General features: G+C 39.3%; 1 protein-coding gene across 1 annotated transcript in view; it reads left to right on the forward strand.

Annotated features, from left to right (window-relative positions):
• The window catches only part of MAP3K3 (mitogen-activated protein kinase kinase kinase 3), a 1,217,405-nt gene that overhangs the window by 592,070 nt on the left and 603,758 nt on the right, over positions 1-21,577 (forward strand). Inside the window, exon 9 of the mRNA XM_044055195.1 lies at positions 17,093-17,166. Within this exon, the coding sequence (XP_043911130.1) occupies positions 17,093-17,166 (74 nt within the window). The remainder of the gene's footprint in view (positions 1-17,092; positions 17,167-21,577) is intronic.

A 21,577-nucleotide genomic window follows, 5' to 3' on the forward strand; every position in this document is an offset into this window, starting at 1 on the left:
CCACCCCATCAGCTTAACAAGCCTGGTCTGCAAAGCTATGTAGAGGATCATAATGGAACTCATAAACAAAGACATAGGGGACTCGCAGACTTAGGACCAGACCCAGTTTGGCTTTGTCAAGGGCAGATCATGCCTTTTGAACTTGGTTGACTTCTTCGAAACAGTCACCAAGGCCATTGATGAGGGAAATACAGCCTACCTTGACATTGCAAAAGCTTTCGACACAATACCCCACTCAGGTATTAGAGAAACTTACCAGCTTAAATGTAAACCCATATGTCACAAGATGGGTTGCAAACTGGCTAAAGGACAGAACCCACAGGGTTATAGTTGCTGGCACCATGTCAGACTCCAAGCCGGTCACAAGTGATGTCCCACAGGGCTCAGTCCTTGGCCCCCTATTGTTCGGCATCTGCTTCTCAGAAGTACAGGCAAACATAGGAGGACTATGGCTGACAAAGTTTGCAGATGACTGCAAACTGGGCACCATAGTGGAAAGTACATCGGACACAGATATCCTTCAGAGGGGTCTCACGGAAACTGATAGCTGGTGCCAGAGCCATGGCCTGAAGTTAAACGCCAAAAAATGTATAGTCATACCCTTCGGGAAAAGCAAGGTAACCCCAAGCTACCATATAGGTGGCAATCCACTAAGCACAGAAGAGGTTATCAGGGACCTGGGGACCCAGGTTGACACTGGCCTTTCTTTTGACACTTGCGTTGCTAAAGTGGTTAGAAAGACCTTCTACGTTGCCCACCTGATCATGAAGGGATTCACATCCAGATCAAGTGAGGTCATTGTTCCCCTGTACTCTTCACTTATCAGACCAATGATAGAGTACAATGCCCCATTCGGGATGTATCTCACCCGACACCTGCAGCAATTGGAGAGACCCCAAAAGTTCCTCACCAAAAGGATAAAGAAACTCAAAATCTGTCATATTGCCAGACTGAAGAAACTCCAGCTCTATTCAGTGGCATACTGTCTGCTCAGAGGTGACCTGTGCCTGACATACAAGGCCATGTCCAACCCGGAATTAATGGACATGCTCCACCTCAAAAAATCCAAATCCACCAGAACCACTAGAGCAAGCGACTTAAACCTTAGCACGGATATAAATAAGATGTGCTGGAGGGATAGATTTATCACCCAGAGACTCCCTATGCTGTGGAATAAAATCCCGGTCCATGTGAGGCAGAGCACCTCGCTGGCTCTGTTCAAGAGAAAATTTGACCGGTGGATGGGAGATCGTAGGTTTACCCCGGGAATCATCTCTGTCACTGCTGGACAGAGGCACAACAAACTAATGGGCACAGTATTTTTTTAACATAAGGGGTGGCGTAAGCCACAAACCTTTGGGCTAGGCTTATAAATGCCTTAGGGCAGATAGGTTCATAGGTTTATACTAGGTTATTTCCTCTGTCTCTCACTGGCCCCTATAAATTTCCATCACTGGCTTGCTTTCCAGGCCAAGAAAGATCCTGCCTTAAGAGAATTTCTCCACCTCAGAAATACTGGTTATATTTAAAAGACTTACCACAAAGACCACAACCTTCACTGCAACATAAACAAGCCACTTTGTATGGACAGGTTCTTGACACAAAAACTTTCAACTTCTTTAAAAAGCTCCTCTCATTATCAAACAATGTAGTTCTACAACACTACAACTGGATGGATAGCCATGAATATACTCCTTAAGTAAGCAGCATAGCCTTCATCAAACCGGAAGAAAAATACACATACTAAACTGTCCTAGCTGGATGGCTAAGATCTAATATTGGTTACTCAAATCTACTTGTCTTAGAAGAGCCTATTTAACTACGAATACCATTTGCAAATATATATTCAGTAAACATATTGAATCTCTCCCTCTCTTACACACACACACACAGAAAAGGAGCCCCTACTTTTTAGTCAACCTCTGTAATAACATGACACAGTCTCACTGATTGAAATTGTCTGGAAGTCAAAATATCTGAAAAAAAATCATAATAGAGATGGATTTATCCATGCAATTTCCCACCATCAAAAGGACCATCAGTAAATCAACAAACCGCTCAGCAAAAATTAAATTAAGAAATCTATAAACTCTCTAAGATCATACTATATACTGGAGTAAACATATAACTTCCCTCCAATCTAAAGTCATTTGACATTCAGACATTTTAATTTGTGCTGAAGTTATTCACAGGATGACCATCGTTTTTGAAAAAAACAAATTCCCACACTGTCAGTAGCTCAAAGGTGAAGAAAGGATTACTTTATTATGTATTTATTTAATTTTGGAAAACCTTGTTTTAACTGTTAAATTGATCACACACCCAGAAACACAAAAGTTAGTGATAAGTAAACCACAGACTGCTGCAAGAAATCAGTCACAGCACACTATGCTTACGTCCGAACCAATGAGGCATACCTGTCAATTCCAAAAGAATTAAAGTAGCGTAATAAGAAAGCTATTTTCAAGGTTACATGGCAGTTTATATTGTAAATAAGTGTAGATAATAAAAACGCTCTGTTTCTCATAATCCTATCTGCCTTCTTAGGGACACAAGTTACACTGGGAAGAGTGTTCAGTGCAATCCGTGGCATCCTACACAATATTTGGTAAAGGAACAATATTTGGTAAAGGATGGATCGACAAAGTTAGTGAGGAAAAATGACCAGCTGCAGTATTACTACATTAAAAAAAATCAATATGAAAATAATGTTTCCGTTCTCCAAAGTGTCCTTCAGCAACAAATAAATCCAAGGAATTCTAGGTAAAAACCTCAGGACACACCACGAGAAGTTCCAAAAAGGCTTTATTCAGTTAAATGCATAAAAGTAATAAAAGATGATGAAAGATAAGCGCTTTCACGTGCTAAGGTGCACGCTTCTTCAGATCTAATTTCATACCACAAGCTGCTTACTTTTTAAATGATTTAACAACCAATAACAACTCTTCTTTAATTATGAAATAATTGACATCTTGATACGAAGGCTGTACTTCAATGATGTTACTACTCTTTCTGTTAAAACTAGTTAAAATGTGCCCTTCCTATTTATATAAAAAGTTCTCATAAGATTGAGTACACAATATGTACTGCAAATGAATGCAATAAAATTAACCTAGTGAAAAACGTAGAAGCAATGCCTCTCAGCAGATAGTTTCAATTCATTCGCCTTTACTGTGTGTAAATGAATATGACGACCAAACCATTCACTTAAAACCAAGCTTGATGAGAGATATAATATTCAACTCAACTACAAAGCTGTCCTTCAATTATCATAATGCTCTTTCTGCTGAAATAACAATAAATATAAACATGAGTTCTATTCTGTACAACATCACAATGCTTGAAATATTAATTGAAGCAAATTGATTACGCCAAACCTGTAAGGCTGTCTTGATCATAAAAAAGTTTCATCAGGTTAAATCCATACTGATATTATACGGTGAAACCTGCTTAGTAGCAAGCGTGAAAGGCTGCTTCAATAGACAATCTCAATTCTACTGCCTGTGTGGTATGTAAATAAAACAAGCGACCTGACCATATGATTGAAGTCAAGCCAATGCTTGGTAGTTGGTGTGAAAATTACTTATCACGGGCACCTAACGTTTTTCTTGGGTCATTTAGTATAGTTCAAAAAATATGAGAGATGTAAGCTATAAATTAATGTGTATATAAACACTGTTGGGAAAATTCCATCTCATAGAATTTAACCATCCCGACTTGTCTGTAAAGCAGAGTTAGTAAAGTGTCATCACCCATACTTGTAGGCTAGATTATGTTCCACCCCAACTTGGCTCAAAAGTTTAAAAACCAAGTTAACATTATCCATTGGACCTGTATTGAACTAGTCTATTTGCGAAAAAAGCTATTGAACACTAACATTCATAAAACTACAAGTTAGCAAATAATATTATGTATGAACTTTGAACCATTCATTTAGCCCTTGTTAGTGTTATGACAAAATGTCAATTATTAAAATAGGCATGGGTCCAAATCTAAAAGTGTTAAGTAACTTCTATAGATAGTGGCAGCACGGGATACTACTGGTGTTACAGACTTGCCCGTTTACCTTCACAAGCATTAAACTACTATAATAAAGACTGATGTTGTCGTATGATACTAAAAAATATATTCATAAAACTGGAATAGAGGAATAAAATAATCAAAGTAAAAGTCCTACAGCTCGTTAACCTATACTTCCCATCCTTTCCGTAATTGCCTATATTAAGCCTAAAACACTCACTAAATAACCTAGTGAATAAAAAGTACCCTACTCAGCTGGTGTCCTGTCTCATGGAGATCATAGATCGTGTCCCTAATATCTTAACTGCAAGCTAATTAATATAAAGGTAAAGATGTACATGTTAGGTCTGCAGAAGCAAAAATTAACTATACCTGTTAAAGCATCTAAAGTCAAACCTCATGCTAGCGACTGCAATAAATATGCTGTCCGGATGCTTTAAACAGGATTTATTTCAGTCGCTAGCATGAGGTTTCACTTTTAAACCCTGTGTGTGTTTTTAAACTTTTGCTTGCAGTCGCTAGCATGAGGTTTCACTTTAGATGCTTTCAAGTGAAGCCTCATGCTAGCGACTGCAAGAAAAAGTTTAAAAACACACACAGGGTTTAAAAGTGAAACCTCATGCTAGCGACTGAAATAAATACTGTTTAAAGCATCCGGACAGCATATTTATCATAGTCTCGACAAGCTGTGTGTGTGTTTCAGCAGCTTTTCTTGCAGTCGCTAGCATGAGGTTTGACTTTAAAGCATCTAAAGTCAAACCTCATGCTAGCGACTGCAAGAAAAGCTGTTTAAACACGCACACAGCTTAAAAATGAGACCTCATGCTAGTGACTGCAATAAATATGCTGTCCGGATGCTTTAAACAGTATTTATTTCAGTCGCTAGCATGAGGTTTTACCTTTTAACCCTGTGTGTGTTTTAAACTTTTGCTTGCAGTCGCTAGCATGAGGTTTCACTTTAGATGCTTTCAAGTGAAGCCTCATGCTAGCGACTGCAAGAAAAAGTTTAAAAACACACACAGGGTTTAAAAGTGAAACCTCATGCTAGCGACTGAAATAAATACTGTTTAAAGCATCCGGACAGCATATTTATTGCAGTCGCATGAGTCTCATTTTAAGCTGTGGGTGCGTTTCAACAGCTTTTCTTGCAGTCGCTAGCATGAGGTTTGACTTTAAAGCATCTAAAGTCAAACCTCATGCTAGCGACTGCAAGAAAAGCTGTTTAAACACGCACACAGCTTAAAAATGAGACCTCATGCTAGTGACTGCAATAAATATCCTGTCCGGATGCTTTAAACAGTATTTATTTCAGTCGCTAGCATGAGGTTTCACTTTTAAACCCTGTGTGTGTTTTTAAACTTTTGCTTGCAGTCGCTAGCATGAGGTTTCACTTTAGATGCTTTCAAGTGAAGCCTCATGCTAGCGACTGCAAGAAAAAGTTTAAAAACACACACAGGGTTTAAAAGTGAAACCTCATGCTAGCGATTGAAATAAATACTGTTTAAAGCATCCGGACAGCATATTTATTGCAGTCGCATGAGGTCTCATTACAAGCTGTGTGTGTGTTTCAACAGCTTTTCTTGCAGTCGCTAGCATGAGGTTTGACTTTAAAGCATCTAAAGTCAAACCTCATGCTAGCGACTGCAAGAAAAGCTGTTTAAACACGCACACAGCTTAAAAATGAGACCTCATGCTAGCGACTGCAAGAAATCCTGTTTAAAACACACAAATATGCTGCCGGATGTTTTAAACAGGATTTCTTTTAGTCCTTAGCATGAAGTTTCATGTTTGCAAGGGAACAGACTGTAAAAAAAAAAAACTTACAGTTGAAATGAGTTGAAATGCAAATTCTGAATGCAGTAGGAGACTCTGGATAAGGAGTCCACGTGTTCCCAGATGTCCAGCTAGATAAACCACTCGGCAGGATACAGCACCATGGAAAAGCGTTCTCACTCCCTGCAGCAAGTATTTAACACCTTACAGGTGTGGGAAGGTCTGAATCTCTTACATCACGTAAGAGGCGGGGGGGGAGGGATTTTTAACAATAGCATGCTAATAGTGCCGGGATGATGTAGGTTTCTGGGCGGTATCTTGTATGGGAACTACTGCTGATTTGTAGCCCTTGTGACATCACAGCTTCTGAGCCAAAAGCTAACTTTTACAGGGCAGGAGAAATTTTTTTTCAAGTGAAAGTTATACAGTACGGGAAAAGAATGTAGCATTGAAGGAAAACAGAGGAAATCACAGTTTTTCAGGGCAGCATTGTTAATTTTTTTTGGTTGGTGGAGGGAATAGGGAGAAAAGGTTCAAATAAGTTGAGTTGAAGTAGGGCATATCCCGTTGTTTTCCTTTAAGGAGAAGTTCTAGTGTACTGGAGAGTGGCGAAAAAGGTAATGTGGGCAGATTCCGAAAGAGTTGCTCTCAGTGTAAGTGATTTGCTTCAGTGTAAAGCCTTTCTATAAACAGGCTTACACCAGGGGCCAGCATCCAAAAGACCTGCTCTCGGTGTAAGTGGTAGAGGATAACTTTTTATTTCATCTATTTATAGAAAGATTTTCTGTTACCAACACTACAGAAGCTGCCATCCTTGGCAATGCAAGAAGAACTTGGTTAAGTGATAGCTCATTAGAGCAGCAAAAATGGTCTCTTGAGGAAATGATTTTAAATCCGAATTGAATACTAGATCTGAAATGTTTTTGGAGAAGGGATACCCCATAGATTTACTCTCTGATATAAGAGCTGAGATGGTTACAGGTAGGGGTGTTAAGTACATTTCCCTAATAGGTAATTCTGTAATGAATGATAGACAAATTATCCTGTTGTTGCATCAAATTTTATGAACTGTATTGCTGTAAAATACAATGATATTAGTATATTGCTTAAGAGCATCATCAACTTTTAAAACAGATGGTGATCTACACAAAACAGTTGGACAAGACCCACAATTTGTATATAGGGTGGATAAAAATATCAAAATAATATTAGAGGGTCACAAAGTTGGTGGCAAACAGAGCAAGGAGGGGGAATTGCACTTTGGAACCAGCAAGTGTGGGAGATGTAATTATTGTCAGTTTATTTTGGATAAGGAGTCCATTAGTTTGAGGGACTTGTGTGGTACCAAAATCACCTTTGTGAAAGGTAATTGTGAAACAAGAAGTTTAATTTATCTGACAGTCTGTAACACATGTCAGCTTGTCAGTGTTGGTAAGACAGAACATAAACTGGGGAGGAGGACTTATGAACATATTTATGTTATTAAAAAGGAAAATTACAATAAAGCTTTATACAAGCACTCCCAGGTTTGTGATGGCTTCACTAAATTTGAGATTGGTATGTTAAAAAGAAAATACCCTTTGACATTGGGGGGGGGGGGGGTGAAGCTAGGCTAGAGTGTAAGGGAGCTAGTTTGGCAAATTAGACTGGATGCTACATCCACCATGTCTCAATGATTGTATTGCTATATAGCCCATTTTAAAAATTAGGGCTGCAAAATTGTGATAAGTTTAGTATCATTTGTTTTTTTTTTTTTTTAAATAATGAATTCTTAATATGTGGTGATTTTTTTGAACAAGAGTGATTTTAATTTTTGAGGTTGTAGATTTTTTTATACTTGGGTGTTGGAATTAAATAACAAAAATGTGTTTAGTTCGGGCAACTAGGTTTTGTTTTTTTGTGTGTTTTGGAAAGGCCTGTATGTTTCTTTAAAACTTTTATTTTGGGGGTTTAATCATGTAATTGTTTAATGAATGAAAGTATTTAAGTAGATTGTGATACAGTAGAATTTGTTCTGAAGAAGTCATGTTGTATTGGGATAAAAGCACTTAACGATTTCCAGTGTTTTGATGCATTAAAAATAGTTTTTAAAAAAATCTCTTCAGTCTGGTTTGTACCATTTTAGTAGATCCTATCTAATCCTGAGATAACGTGAACCCATGTGCAAAATACAACTAATTTACAGGAAGACCATGACTGAAGCTTAGCTACTGAATACTCCTCCTGTAGTGTATTGTATCATGGTGGCCAGCGTCAAGTTTAGTTTTTATTACTTGCTTTGTATATTTAAATTTTATTTTAAATATAACCAATAATATATTAAGATGGTGTTTTGTAGCACCATAGTATTGTGTTTTATATTTCTGTTTTATTAAAAGTTTATTTTGCAGGTGTTCTTCATGTTTCACTGTTGCAGTCAGTACATTTGAGTAATCTGCTGGCAGGTTGCCCTCAGTAGGCCTGAATTCCAAAGTCATGAGTCCTGCGTCCATTGCTGTCTCCTCTTCCATGACATCAGGTCATCAGGGGTATAAAATAAGCAGCCGACACCATTTTCTCCAGTCTTTCTTGCCGCGTGGTGCTCGAAGCAGAAGCAGTTCGCAGGTGCCGGTCGGCAGACTCCTGAAATATTTGAGTTCGAGTTTCAGGACCGAAGTCTTCACTAAAGCTAAGTACCCCATTGGGGAAACGATTTTCTTGCTCCATACCGATGTCAGAAAAAGTTAATAATTGTATTACTTGTGGGAAGCAAATACCTCATAAGGATTTCCATTTATACTGTATTCCTTGCCTAGGCCCCGATCACAACATGCCTGACCTGAAGGTTTTGTGCTAGATTTGACCAACGCACTATTAAGCGTCGGTATATTTTTGCCTCAAAGTATTTTGGAAACAGATTTAATTACCCTGAAATGTCATCGGATAGTAATCTGACTGCTGGAGTACACAAAAAAGCAAAGAAAAGGACAGAGACAGACTGTTGAGGTCCAAAGCTGACGATGAAGCTTCTCCTAAGCCAGTCGGCGGTACTCAGTGAGGTGCTTTCGCAGCCCCTGATGCCAGGGCACTTTCGAGTCACAGGCCCCTACCGAGACCCATGCGGAGTCCGGCACGCCGCGAGATACTCAAAGTATTGTACCCACGGATGTCTCTCCCTCTGATGGGCCTGGAGCCGCTGAGCAGGCCACCGGCTTCTGAAGGTGTATTCAGGCCTCAACATTTTTATATAAAACCAACGAGAGCTGCAAAACCAAAGACAAAAGCAACTTCTAAAGCTAAAAAAATGACGCATGAGCCATGTGCACAGGCCACTATCCCCAAAAAACAGATGATCAAAATGGATGAAGACTTAATTAACTTGATCAGGGGTTCCCATCCCCCTCCTGATAAGAGGCCTAGGCAAGACACTGATTATGAATCTTCAGATCAGGTTTCTATTCCTTCTGATTCTTCTTCTGATCAGGAATTGTCTATTCCTCCCTATGAGGATTCTGATGCAGAGGAATCTATCTCATCTGCATCACCTCCTGAGGATTATTCATTTGGAGAAACCTTGCATACTTTAAGGGAGTATTTTCACTGGGAGAGTCAAGATTTTTCAGAATCAAAAAAGAGGCTCAGGGATTTCCTTCTCCCTCAGCACAGGCCTTTAGCTATACCCCCTGTTTTAGACATTGTGGATGATGTGAGTCAAGCTAGACTCCTGACCTCCGGCTCCCAGCAAACCTGACAGATATTACAGGGTCCCTGACTCACACAAATCTTTATTCAGAAACCCTGCTGCTGACCCTGAAACTATTTCACAGGGTCCAAAGGGAGTTAAGGCCTCCTCAGCAAAAAATCCTACACCCTCTGACAGAGATTCAAGGGCACTGGATAGATGGGGAAAGAAGGTTTATACATCTGCAACCTTGGCAATTAGGGCCCTAAACTGCCAGTTTCATATGCTCAAGTATCAACAACATGTTACGGGATTGCTGAAACAGAAAATGGTGTTGATTTCTGAATGTGCAGAAAATAAAGAATTGCAGGAGTTATTGCATGCAGCTGAACAAGTTGGAAAGCATACTTTGCAATGTGGTTTTGATTCCTTAGAGGCCTCCTGCAGGGCCACAGTTACTGGATCTGTGATTAGGAGGCATGCCTGGCTAAAAGAGCAAAATTTGCCTTATCATATTAAAGCTAAATTACTGGATGCACCTTTACAGCATGATACTCAGTTTGGTATTAAGGCAGAAGAGGTTTTAAAGAAAATGGAAGACAAAGCGAAGTCTATGCAAACTGTAAATTACTTCTTACAAGTGCAACCACCAAGATTCAGTAGACACTGGCATACAAAAAATCGGTCCTTTCCTGTGTCCGACAGAGCTCAAAGGGGCAAATGCAGACGCGCTAAAGGTTCTAGATACCAGGCACAAGATTCTTACAGATCAAAGCAATGGGGTGCTTCTACCTCCAAATCTGGAGGAGATAAAGTGCAACCCTACAGAAAACAGTCCCAATGACTTCCCTCTGCCATTACCAAGCACTTACCTTTTGGCAGCACCCGTAGGGGGAAAATTAGCACTTTTTGCTCAAATTTGGCAGTTAATAACCCAGGACAAGTGGGTGCTAAACATAGTATCACAGGGATACAGATTCCATTTCCATACTCTGCCAATGGCAAACGGTTGGCTGGATCTGTCAAAAAATCAATGGACAGAGGCACAAAAACAGGGTATGCCCCTCATGGATATGGGAGCTATTTAGCCAGTACCAGAACAGGAAAAAGGACAAGTTTTTACGCAACTGTTCTTGGTACCCAGAAAGGACCAGGCCTGGAGGCCAGTACTGGTTTTATCAATTTTGAACACCTTCCTGGACATTCCAAAATTCATAATGCTAACTTTGCAGCAGCTTCTGCCCATGCTGGACAAGAATGCTTGGGTGGGGACATTAGACCTAAAAGAGGCATACCTGCATGTCCCAATAAGGGAATTGTGCAGAAGATACCCCCGTTTCAAGGCTGGCTTAATGCATTACCAATTTTCTGCACTGCCCTTTGGCTTATCTACTGCACCCAGGGTCTTTACAAAGTGCCTGGCACCAGTAATTGCTTTTTGCAGACAAAGACGTATACAAATATATCATTACTTGGATGACTGTCTCATTCAAGCAGAGAACAAGGACATTCTTCTTCAGCAACTGACGTTTATGAAAAGGCTTCCTACATGCCTAGGGTACACAATAAACAAAAAGAAATCACAACTGGTACCCTCTCAAAAGATAACATTCCTGGGTGCAAGCTTGAATACAACTGCCTAGATGGCTTTCCTCAAGCCAGACAAACAAAGGCAACTGACTACTTACTTCAAACTGATGGCAAGAAAAACCCAGTTAACTGCAAGACAAATTCTGCAGGCTTTGGGATTCATGGCTTCCTGCATTCTACTGATTCCATATGCAAGACTGCATATGAGGAAACTTCAGTGGTACCTAAAAAGTTTATGGAGTCAACATTGTCACAGTCTGGAAACAATGATTCCTCTCATTCCCTGCCTACAACAGGAGTTCCTATGGTGGGCAAAGGCATGTCACCAAAACATGGGACGGCCATTCACTCTACCCCCTGCCAGCCAAACCTTAACAGATGCATCAGATTATGCATGGGGGGCCCACTTGGTGGGAAGATGCATTCAGGGCATATGGACCCCAACACAAATGCATCTGCATATCAACCAAAAAGAGATGTTAGCTGTTCAAAATGCCCTGACAGCCTTCAAGGACTTACTTCATCCAGGACAACTACTGATAATAACGGACAACACCACGGTTATGTGGTATATAAACAAGCAGGAGGGCACACATTCATACCCCCTTTGCAGACTAGCCATGCCACTGTGGGACACAGCTTTGACTTACCAAGTACATCTACAAGCTCAATTCCTGCCAGGAAAACAAAATACTCTGGCAGACGACTTAAGCAGAAATCTTATGGACCCTCATGAGTGGAAACTAGATCCACAAGTCTTCAGCATAATAACAAAGAAATGGGGGAGCCCAGACATAGATCTATTTGCCTCTCCTCAAAATTATCAGTTGTAAAGATTCTGCACAAGGACTTATCACAGACCAGCATGGTGGAAAGTGGACGCCCTATCCTTCAGTTGGAAAAACCTATCAGTTTACGCCTGTCCTCCTCTGCTTTTTCTTCCCAAGGTCCTACTAAAAGTCAGAGAATATATATATATGCAATCAGGTATAGGGGATAAATTGGCATTGAAATATAATTTTGACATAGGTAGCACAGTTTGTAGGTATTTACATTCAGGACAGTAGGTTTAGATTGACTGGACAATAAGTATATATGACCTAGTTGATATTTACAATATATACAATACTTGGAGTCAAGAGAGAGATGATGCTTAGTCTGAGTATGTTAGCTTGGGTTTAATTAGGATAATAGAAAGAGGTAATAGTGCAGAGAAAAGCAGGAGAATGAAGAGCTCAAAGGGGAAATTCTTAAGATACTTATGTAGAGTGAAAGCAGGAGCATTTACGTTTAGTGGATAGGTAAGAGAAAAGTAGGGTTTTGTAGAATTCAGAGTTAGGAGTAGTCCTGAGTGAAGGAGGGAGAGAGTTCCATTTTTTGCCAACAGTGAAAGAGAGAAAGAGAAGTGAGAAAGAGTGAAATCATGGAAAACAGATCTGCTCCTAGCAATTACTTCAGCAAGAAGAGTCTCAGAGCTACAGGCCCTCATGGCTGTGGAGCCTTTTATCATATTTTACCCAGACAGTGTGTCTGAGAACCAATCCTTCATTTATGCCTAAGGTGGTTTCCAGTGTGGCTCTTAACCAAATTATTCATCTGCCAACTTTTTATCCAAGGATTCTGCATTCATTGGACGTACACAGACAGCTAAGATTCTACTTGAGCAGGACTAAAGCTCTAAGAAAAACTGAGCAGTTACTAGTGACATATGCTGCAAGATCAGAAGGAAAGGCTATTTCAAAGCAGACTATTTCAAAGTGGATAAGCCACTGCATTCGTTTCTGCTACTTACACCATGGCAAACCTGTGCCCAAGGGCATTAGGTCTCATTCCACCAGAGCTGCAGCTACATCAACAGCCTTTCTCAGAGGAGTACCAACCAAAGACATTCTAGAGGCTGCTACTTGGAGTTCTGTTCACACTTTTACAAAGCGTCATCATTTGCCACTCTATTCTAAGTCCAGGCAGGCTTTGCCACTGCAGTTCTGCTGGGCCCTATAGCCGCCACTAATGCTGTTTAGCTCCAGCCTCCCATCCATAGCTTTGGGATTCTACCCAAATGTAATGACTGCAACAGTGAAACACAAAGAACATAGTACAGTTGTGTACACTTACCATAAATGTAGATGTTCGAGTGTATTCACTGTTGCAGTCCAGGTTACCCGCTCGCCATCCCCCTTTTCTTCTGGAGTTGCTCTTTCCTTCACTATCTTCTACAACCTATGTGGTGTATTTGCTTGTAGATGAAGGTAAAGTTTGTATTGTTGCATGTATATATAGTTTATACATAGTTTATATACATATATATATATATATATATATGTATATATATTTTTTTGCTACCTTTTTGGGGGCACCTGACATCTGGGGCAAGAAAAACTAAAGAAAATGGCGTTGGCTGCTTCTTTTATACCCCTGACGACCTGAAGTCGTGGAAGAGGAGACAGCAACCGACGCAGGACCCAAGACTTTGGAATTCAGGCCTGCTGAGGGCAACCTGCCAGCAGATTACAGAAATGTAATGACTGCAACAATGAATACACTCCGACATCTACATTTATGGTAAGTGTACACAACTGTACTTTTTAGTCCTCTCCAGGAGATGAGTTTAAGGGAAATCTTGTCTGATAAAGTTCCTCCCTGAGAAAGAGCACCTATTATTCTGATGGGGAACACAACAGTTCCCTGTTTCCTCATGGGTCAGCAAGTCAAGGAGGGGGAGGAATTGTTAGGTGAACACATTCTTTCTCTCCATTCTTAATTTCATTGTACGTCCTTCACACCCTTCCCTCTTGATCCCATGCGTTTTCATAAAATTCAAAGAAGAAATTGTATTTATCCTTCTTACCATAGATGTCCTAGAAGGGTGTAGTAGGTTCAGGCACTCAAGTCCCTGGCAGTGCAGGAATCTTTCTCAGTACAAACCACGTAAGTCCAGTTTAGTTGAGTCAACCTTAAGACTTTCCTTCTCATTTAGATCTCCAGCTGCTGCTAGATCTCCTATCTGCAGTTGTAGAGGGGGGGATTATGGCTATCAGGAAGTTTCCACTTTCTTTTAATTGAAAGAAGTTTTTATCCAGAACAGAGTTGCCCCATGCTGCCTCATTTGGTTAGTTTGCAGGTGACAGTTCTCAGACATGTCTGTATGCATGCATCTCTGTTCTTCTTTGGTAAAAGCGCACATCTGTTGTAGAACTGCACATTGATATGGAAGGCAAAACAGGGTATCAGCACGTGATGAAGCACATCCTTAAAGACTTCTGCATCTTCATTACTTTCAAGCGTCCTTCCTGTGATGATTGCCTGTCATCCCTTCAGACTGAGCGGTTAATCTCTTTAAAAACTTTTCTTGGTAGATGTAATTTCTGATTGCAGAAGCTGGTGAGTTGTAACAAAGAATCCATATGGCCTTTAACAAGGACCTGGTAACATCTTAAGACTGAGTCATTCTCTTATTTTTTTAACTTCTCCAGATATTTTGGGTTTCTAATACCATGCCAGGAAAAGACCCCACTTTTGAGTCTGGGTACAATTAAAGTTCTCAAGGTTAGTATTGCTTCAGTCTTCAGTGTTGAGTGCTCTTCTCAGCAGTCAAGATGTACCTAGAGTTGCTTCCTTTTGCATTTCATATTAGGTTACACACATTGATAATGTACAGAAGTGTTGTTGTGTCTTTCGGCTTTTCCCAGTTGGGGTCGCCACAGCAGAACTCCGGTCCGCTAATGATTGGCAGTATATTTTTACATGCCGAGTTGCTGGCCCTGATGCACAACCTTCAACGAAGGTACGCCCATTCACGCATGTCTCCACACAGAAGACGCTCTAGTTGAGAATCAAACAGGACGTCTTACTGTGAGGCGACAACGTTACCGCAGCACCACCACCGCAGTTATTGATAATGTACAGAAGTATGCTTGAAAATTCTTTTAGCCCTGTTGCTCCTAATACTATTGCAACTGTCTGGGCCTCTTCTGCATTGCACTACTTCCTTCTTGCAAATCAATGTACTTTATAACCTTGTGTCTCTCAGTACGTAGGATACTATAATCACTTGCTGTAGCTATTACAATGAATAAGGCTTCTTTTACCCTTTTTTCTTGGGCCACTGTATTTGTTTTTGCATTTTTTTAAGTAAGGTTTGGTATTTGGTTAATCCCATGTGATTTGAAGATCATTCTCTGTAATGCTTTGCTGTTCATATTTCCAGTGCTTCTCAGATACTTGTTAGTTGTAGTGTTAGAGTTTACCGAATCCTCACTGCTACAGCCTTGCCACATTATTGTGCTTTTCAGTATGCAGACCCTCAGTCAGGTGTGTACTACAACCAGCAACAAGTTGTGCAGATGTTTTCAGTTCTGTTTTACAGAACCTGCATTTTTCAGTTTCATCCACTTTTTCAATAAACATTGTAAACCAGAAGTTGCTTGTTCTTGTTTGGTTTCTCTCCAGGCTTCCACTGAAAATGGGCTCTGTCCCAGTAGGACTTTCCAGGTAAACAAATGTTAAAATAAATAACTAAACCAACGTATATGTAGCCCACTGTCTTGGGCCACCATTTTTAGTCTTTCCTGTTTTTGGTTTAAATTCATTTCTCCTTAACCATTTCTGTGTCAAGTGTCGATAAACGTGGTTGTTCTAGGAGTTTTTTTACTTGCCACTATATTTTATCTTCTGTTCTTTTCTTTGTATTCCCTTTGCTTTTGAAACTTTTAAGTTGCTGCCTGATACTCATTTACTTCTGGTTTCTTTTCCATTCCCACTCATTTCTGAAATACTTCTGGTAATGTAAGAAAATGTCATTTTAAACTACTTCATGCTTTAGAGCTTTGACCATGTTCGAATCGGTTAGTCAGCAAATATGTATGCCATCCCACGATTACAGACTGTACATGTAGTCAAGGAGTCCCACAGACCAAAGGATATCTAATTTTGGTATGCATTCTTTTTTTATATGTCTTTTGATAAGCATGGAGCATTTTCTTTTTTTTTCCCATCTGATTCAGTTCTGTTTGGGGCCAGTCAGTCTCAGTCAGTCACACCACAGCTATAAGTTAGAACAGGAAGAGTACATTGATATGTAGCTTGGACTTTTATCCCTCATTGTCATTTGAGTTTTCAATATTAGCTTTAGTCTCCTGAAGTATTCCTTTCTAAGCTGTGTTCTTTTTTGTTCATGATTTATTTTCAACCTTTCATCTATTCACAAGTACTAAGGAACTTGGATGGGTGGGAATGTGTAACCATCTGGTTTACATCAGATGACATGCTAGGATGTACCTGGAACGAGGCAAAGGAATGTGGTAATGCTTATCCTGCACTTGTTCCCACTGAGTTCTTTTAGACATCTGTGTTTGGATATGAAGGCCTCTTGTGAAACCCAACAAAGGTGTAGATGCTTTGCAGTAGCATAAACTAACACTGATGTTAAGATTGACAAGGTATCTTTTGTGAAAAACTCACATAATTACTTGCTTTAATCTAGAAAGGAAAGCTTTAGAGTGTAAATATTTCTGGCTTCTATGAAGTTGTCAGTGTGAACTGTGGGGTATTTCAAAGCCTAAACATCAGTTTGAGGAGTTATCAGTGGCTTTCAAGAAAAAGATCTCAAAATAATGAGGATCTATTAATAGATAATGTGGTTGAAACCATTGGCACTTTCTTTAGACCAAGGGGATTCAGAGATGGTTATTAGGCATGCAACCTAAGGAGACAGTTGAGCAGCCTAGCTGAATTTGGTGATTTGTTTAGCCAGATGGAGGCTGAGGTAATAAAAGCCTGGACAGGAAGGAGTTTGTTAGCTTTTAGCCTCAATAATCTGTGTTGCCAGACAAGATTGCTGTACATACAAATCAAATTCAGGAATTCATTCCGAAGGCCAGTGATGCTGATGACAGAAAGATCAAAATGCTAGTAGGGATTTATCAATGTTTAACTTGGAGGATACAGTAAGATTTGGTGAAATTTTAATCTGTTAGGCTGTTGTGTAATATAATGTAATCTAGAAGTATACCTGTGTAATAATGCTGGTGATTTTGACTTTCTTTGTAGATGCTTGACCCCTTGAGTAGTGCTGAGAATTCCATCTCAGGAAGTTGTCAGTCTTTGGACAAATCTGCTGACAGGTAGATATTCCAAACAGTTATAAATTATAATTAAACTGTAATGTGCTGAGAGTGAAGATGTTTTTCTCTGCTTCTCTTATTGTTTCTATTTTTTAAAATCTCATTCACGTCCATACACACACTTCCTCCAAATTCAAAATTTGTTTATTTTTTTATTTACATAGCTAAGCTGGTGCATTTTGGTATGAAGTTTGCAGAATAATTAATTCAATCCTTTACCAGGGTTGCTTTCCTACTTTCTTTCTACTCTGCTCCTACAAAATGGTGTGTGTAAATTGCAGAGACTATGGGCAGTCATTGCTTTGTATTTTTTTATGCTGTTTTCATAAATGGCAGTTAAGAAGCAATATGTTCTGTAACTTCATTGAAACAACCCACTTTTTATCTTGGGCAAGTACAAAGTTCATTTTTCAGGATACATTCAAAGAACAATGGAGTTGTTCATACTCTAGCATGTTACATCTGGACAGTCATTTACACTACCAAGTTACTTTTTTATGTCGGAGGAACTACAGTGTCAGTCAGCAGTAATGCTGACAGCCTTCCATTTTACTATTCTGTAATCATGTTTAAAGTCGCATTTAAATGTTAACGGTATGGGATTGTAAAAGGTGTTGGACTGATATTAATGTTAATAAAAAAGCCAACCAAGCAGATGAAGGCTGCCTTGTACCAAAAGCAAATATAAATAAGTAAAAAAGAACAAGGCAGCCAAACACGGCTAAAAGACATAAACGTATTAAAATACAAGCGGTAAGCGCTTTCTTGCAGATACATTGCACTTCATCAGACCAATAAAATAAAAACCAAACAGCACACATTTAAATAGCAGAATCAATTAAAAAAGCACTTAAAGAATATAATTAGAGCTTCAGAGGGCGTGTCTTTAAACAGGCTTTGAAGGTACACATCCATTCAGCCTGTGATTTTTATTTTATTGGTCTGATGAAGTGCAGTGTATCTGCATGCAAGCACTTACCACTTGTATTTTAATAAATTTATGTCTTTTAGCCGTGTTTGGCTGCCTTGTTCTTTTTTACTTATTGATATTAATTTTAATCTGCTTCACAATTTATATCTGTTCAGGCTAGTAAAATCCATTTTTTTTATCTTCTTGTCTTGCAGTTCCCGGACCTTGTTCTTGGTTCCTTTTGACGTATTCATACTCCCCCAGGAAGTGAGAGTGTACTGGTCCATTTGTTCCCATTATTGGCGAGTTGAATGCTAGGGAAATGCCATCATTCTTTGCAGCTTGCAGAGGTTCTTTTCTTTAGTTTCTTATTCCCATTTACAAACAGCTGGCATGTGTTACTTCTGAGCAAGACCTTTAGGACACTTACTCAAACACACTTCGGATTTTTATGCTGAGTGCTGCTGAGTATTTGCATGTTGTTGCAAAGCTAAGCACATGTTCCCAAACCATATTTTGCTTACTGTTGTCTTAGTCTTCGTTAGATTTAGGTAGCATAGCAGTCTTGGTGTCTGGAGGTTGTCATCTTCAAAAAATTTGGTTTGATAAGGGAGCATTTTAAGTGGAGGAGCTTTGGTTTCAGTTCAAGTAATCCCAACATGCATGCACACACTCTGTCACACTACTGCACATATGTGCTACACATGTACATATTTTGTTTGTTATATACATATATAAATATGTACACTTAGAAGACATATACACCTACAAAAATACACAACCAAACAATTACAATAAATGTTCCATAACCAGTTAATTATTAAACTCCGTGGCTGCAACTTTCCATATGCAAAATTTATCAGTATTTGATTTTTGAAATGTTTACAGTTGGGTTCTTTAATGCTGCAGGGTGGTTAGCTGTTTTAACACAAGCTATGATTATATGTATGTACCTCTGTGTTTGTTTGTGTGTGTGTGTACACGTTTTTTCAATGTTTGACTTTTGGAATGTTTGCAGTTGAGTGTTAGTTTAATTCTGATTGGTATTTAGTTTGTAATATATGGTGATGTTGGGATTATTTGAATTGTAAGTGTTGAAGGCTTAAGCTGAGGTGTGCTAATTTTGTATATTATTTTGTAATATTATAAATGTGGATATTTAAATCTCTTTTTTGTGGAGCAAGAAGTCTTTTCAAATTTTAGTAATTTGAATTACGTGCTGGATTTGCACGAAAGGTGCATAGACCTCTTGGTTATTGAGGCAGTAGGCTAGTGGCCGTTTCCTCCTTTATACTTTTCTTCTGATTCCCTCGTGAAGAGTTATCTTTTTCTGATAATACAGCCAGAGTTGTTTCAGTGGCAGTAAAATGAAAATTCCAGAATACTAACAAAGATATTGCCACTTGTTACAGGTGAGTTTTCTTCAACCTGCATTTTTTTTCCCCTCCCTTCTGTCTTGCCAACATTAGAAGATGCTTTCTTGGCCGCCAACAGTTTGCCTAACAGTCAACCTCATGCCCCCCCAAGAGGTCTGATAAATTATTTAAGGTTCCTTAGTCGCACAACATTTCTGTTTTCAAACCCTGGATCAGATCCTGCAGTGTTTTCTTTGTCAAAACCATCCTCTGCCATATATCTTTTGGCTGCTAATCCTGCTCACATTGAGGTGAATGGGAAAGCTTTTGATACATTTGTGATAGAATTTATTCTTGTTACACATTAGCATTCAGGATAGTGAATTGCCAGACTCACATGCCCGGGTTTCTGCTTTCTGCTTTGGAAATGAGAAAGTTAACTGTTGATCTGCCTTCCTCAGAAGTCAAGATATTTTTAAACTCTAGTATCCTGTGTGCTCAGTTAACCAAACATGCTTTAAAATGTTCTTATGACACTGTTGATGCTACACCTAAAACATCTGCTGGTGAGTCCGTGATGACAAGAGTTACCTGACTACATTATCAGAATGTACCAGAGCATGTTAGATCTGAGATCCTCAATGTTGCCTTCAATAAAGAGGTATTTTACCCACCATTTGAGGTCCTTGGAAGAGGAAAGCTAATTTGGGGAGGAGGTGTGTCACTCTGATTATTTCAACCCGTCATGGCAAAATAAAATGAAACTGTCCTCCCATTTCACAATCATATTGTAAGAAACGGAATAAGCTGTTTCAACAAGGGACAAGTTAACAAACTTTCAAAAAACAATGACATTGAGGTTCACACAAGAAAAGAGGATACTCCCAAAACCAAGGACAGTAAGGAAAAAAGACTGATTGTGTGCCTCTTCATGTTTTTTCCCCTCACCAACCTGGCATTTCAGTGAAACTGTTCAAATGTCAAGGTATTCTCTTCTCTCTGTGGTACCTGATAACTTCAGGTGCTTGAGTTTCGATAATTATTCGAAGGCTACAACTGGCAGAGGGTGTTCTTTCTCATTTTCACAAGATTCCTCTTCAACCATGTAATCAAACCTATTTGGTTTCCTTTTGTACTGGAATAAATGCTGCCTCACTGGGTCATAGAACCTGTTTCTCCATCTCAAACAAGAGAAAGATTTTTTATTCAAAAATATTTCTGGTGACAAAGTAGGAACATGGAGTCCAGTACTAGACCGCCCCCCCCCCCCCCTAATCTTTCACTTCAGAGTCCCAAAATTCAAAATGTTGTCTACAGTTATTTGTTACCTCTTTTTTTTTTTTTTTTTTTTTTTTTTTGTATCTCTGTATGTGAAGTTGCTTAGTGCATTCCAGTTTTCAAAGATTTCAGATGCTCTTTAAGATTTTCTGTATCTGTTTTACATTTCCATTTCTCTGCTTTACCCATTCATGTGCCAACAACTCCATGGGTGTTTACAAATTGTCTGGCACCAGTAATAGCTCATTGCAGGTTATTCACATTTTGCCATATTTAAATGAATGCCTTATTCTTGTAGATTCTTTCTCAACATGTCGAGAATCTGGTGCGGGTTAAGAAACCTTTTCTCAGTCTGGGTTTTCAGGCGAACATCAAGTCTTCTCTCTATATATCTCACAGGTTAATATTTCTGGGATGTGTTTTGGATACATATTGATAAGGGCTTTTTCCTTCCTCAGAACAAAGTAGAGTTTTACAAGGAACGATTTTTGATTTTCTCCAACCAGTCACCAACATCTGCAAGCGAATACCTCAGGAGTCTGGGTTTTAAGACCTCTATTGTTCTCACGAATCCTTTAGACAGATTTTAGATGAGGAAGAGTCAGTGGATCCTCAAATTAGTTTCGACCCAATACAAGTACCCCTTACTTTAAATTCTAAAACTGGGGGTTTGTAAAAAGGGAGTTAATCTGGTGGGTGGAGCAAATGATGTATCCCTTCATGCCTCCACCTAGATCTTCCTTTCTTCTTTCTGTCTTCTACTCAGTCTGTAACTACAGATGCCCTAGACTTTGCTTGCTTGGGGAGCTGTTTCCAAGGGAGTGAAAGTTTAAGGTCTGGGGAACACGCAGGATAGACTTGAAACACA

This window comes from Protopterus annectens, chromosome 13.part0 (genome assembly GCF_019279795.1).
Source record: "Protopterus annectens isolate FY-2018-M chromosome 13.part0, PAN1.0, whole genome shotgun sequence".
Taxonomy (NCBI): Eukaryota; Metazoa; Chordata; order Ceratodontiformes; family Protopteridae; genus Protopterus; species Protopterus annectens.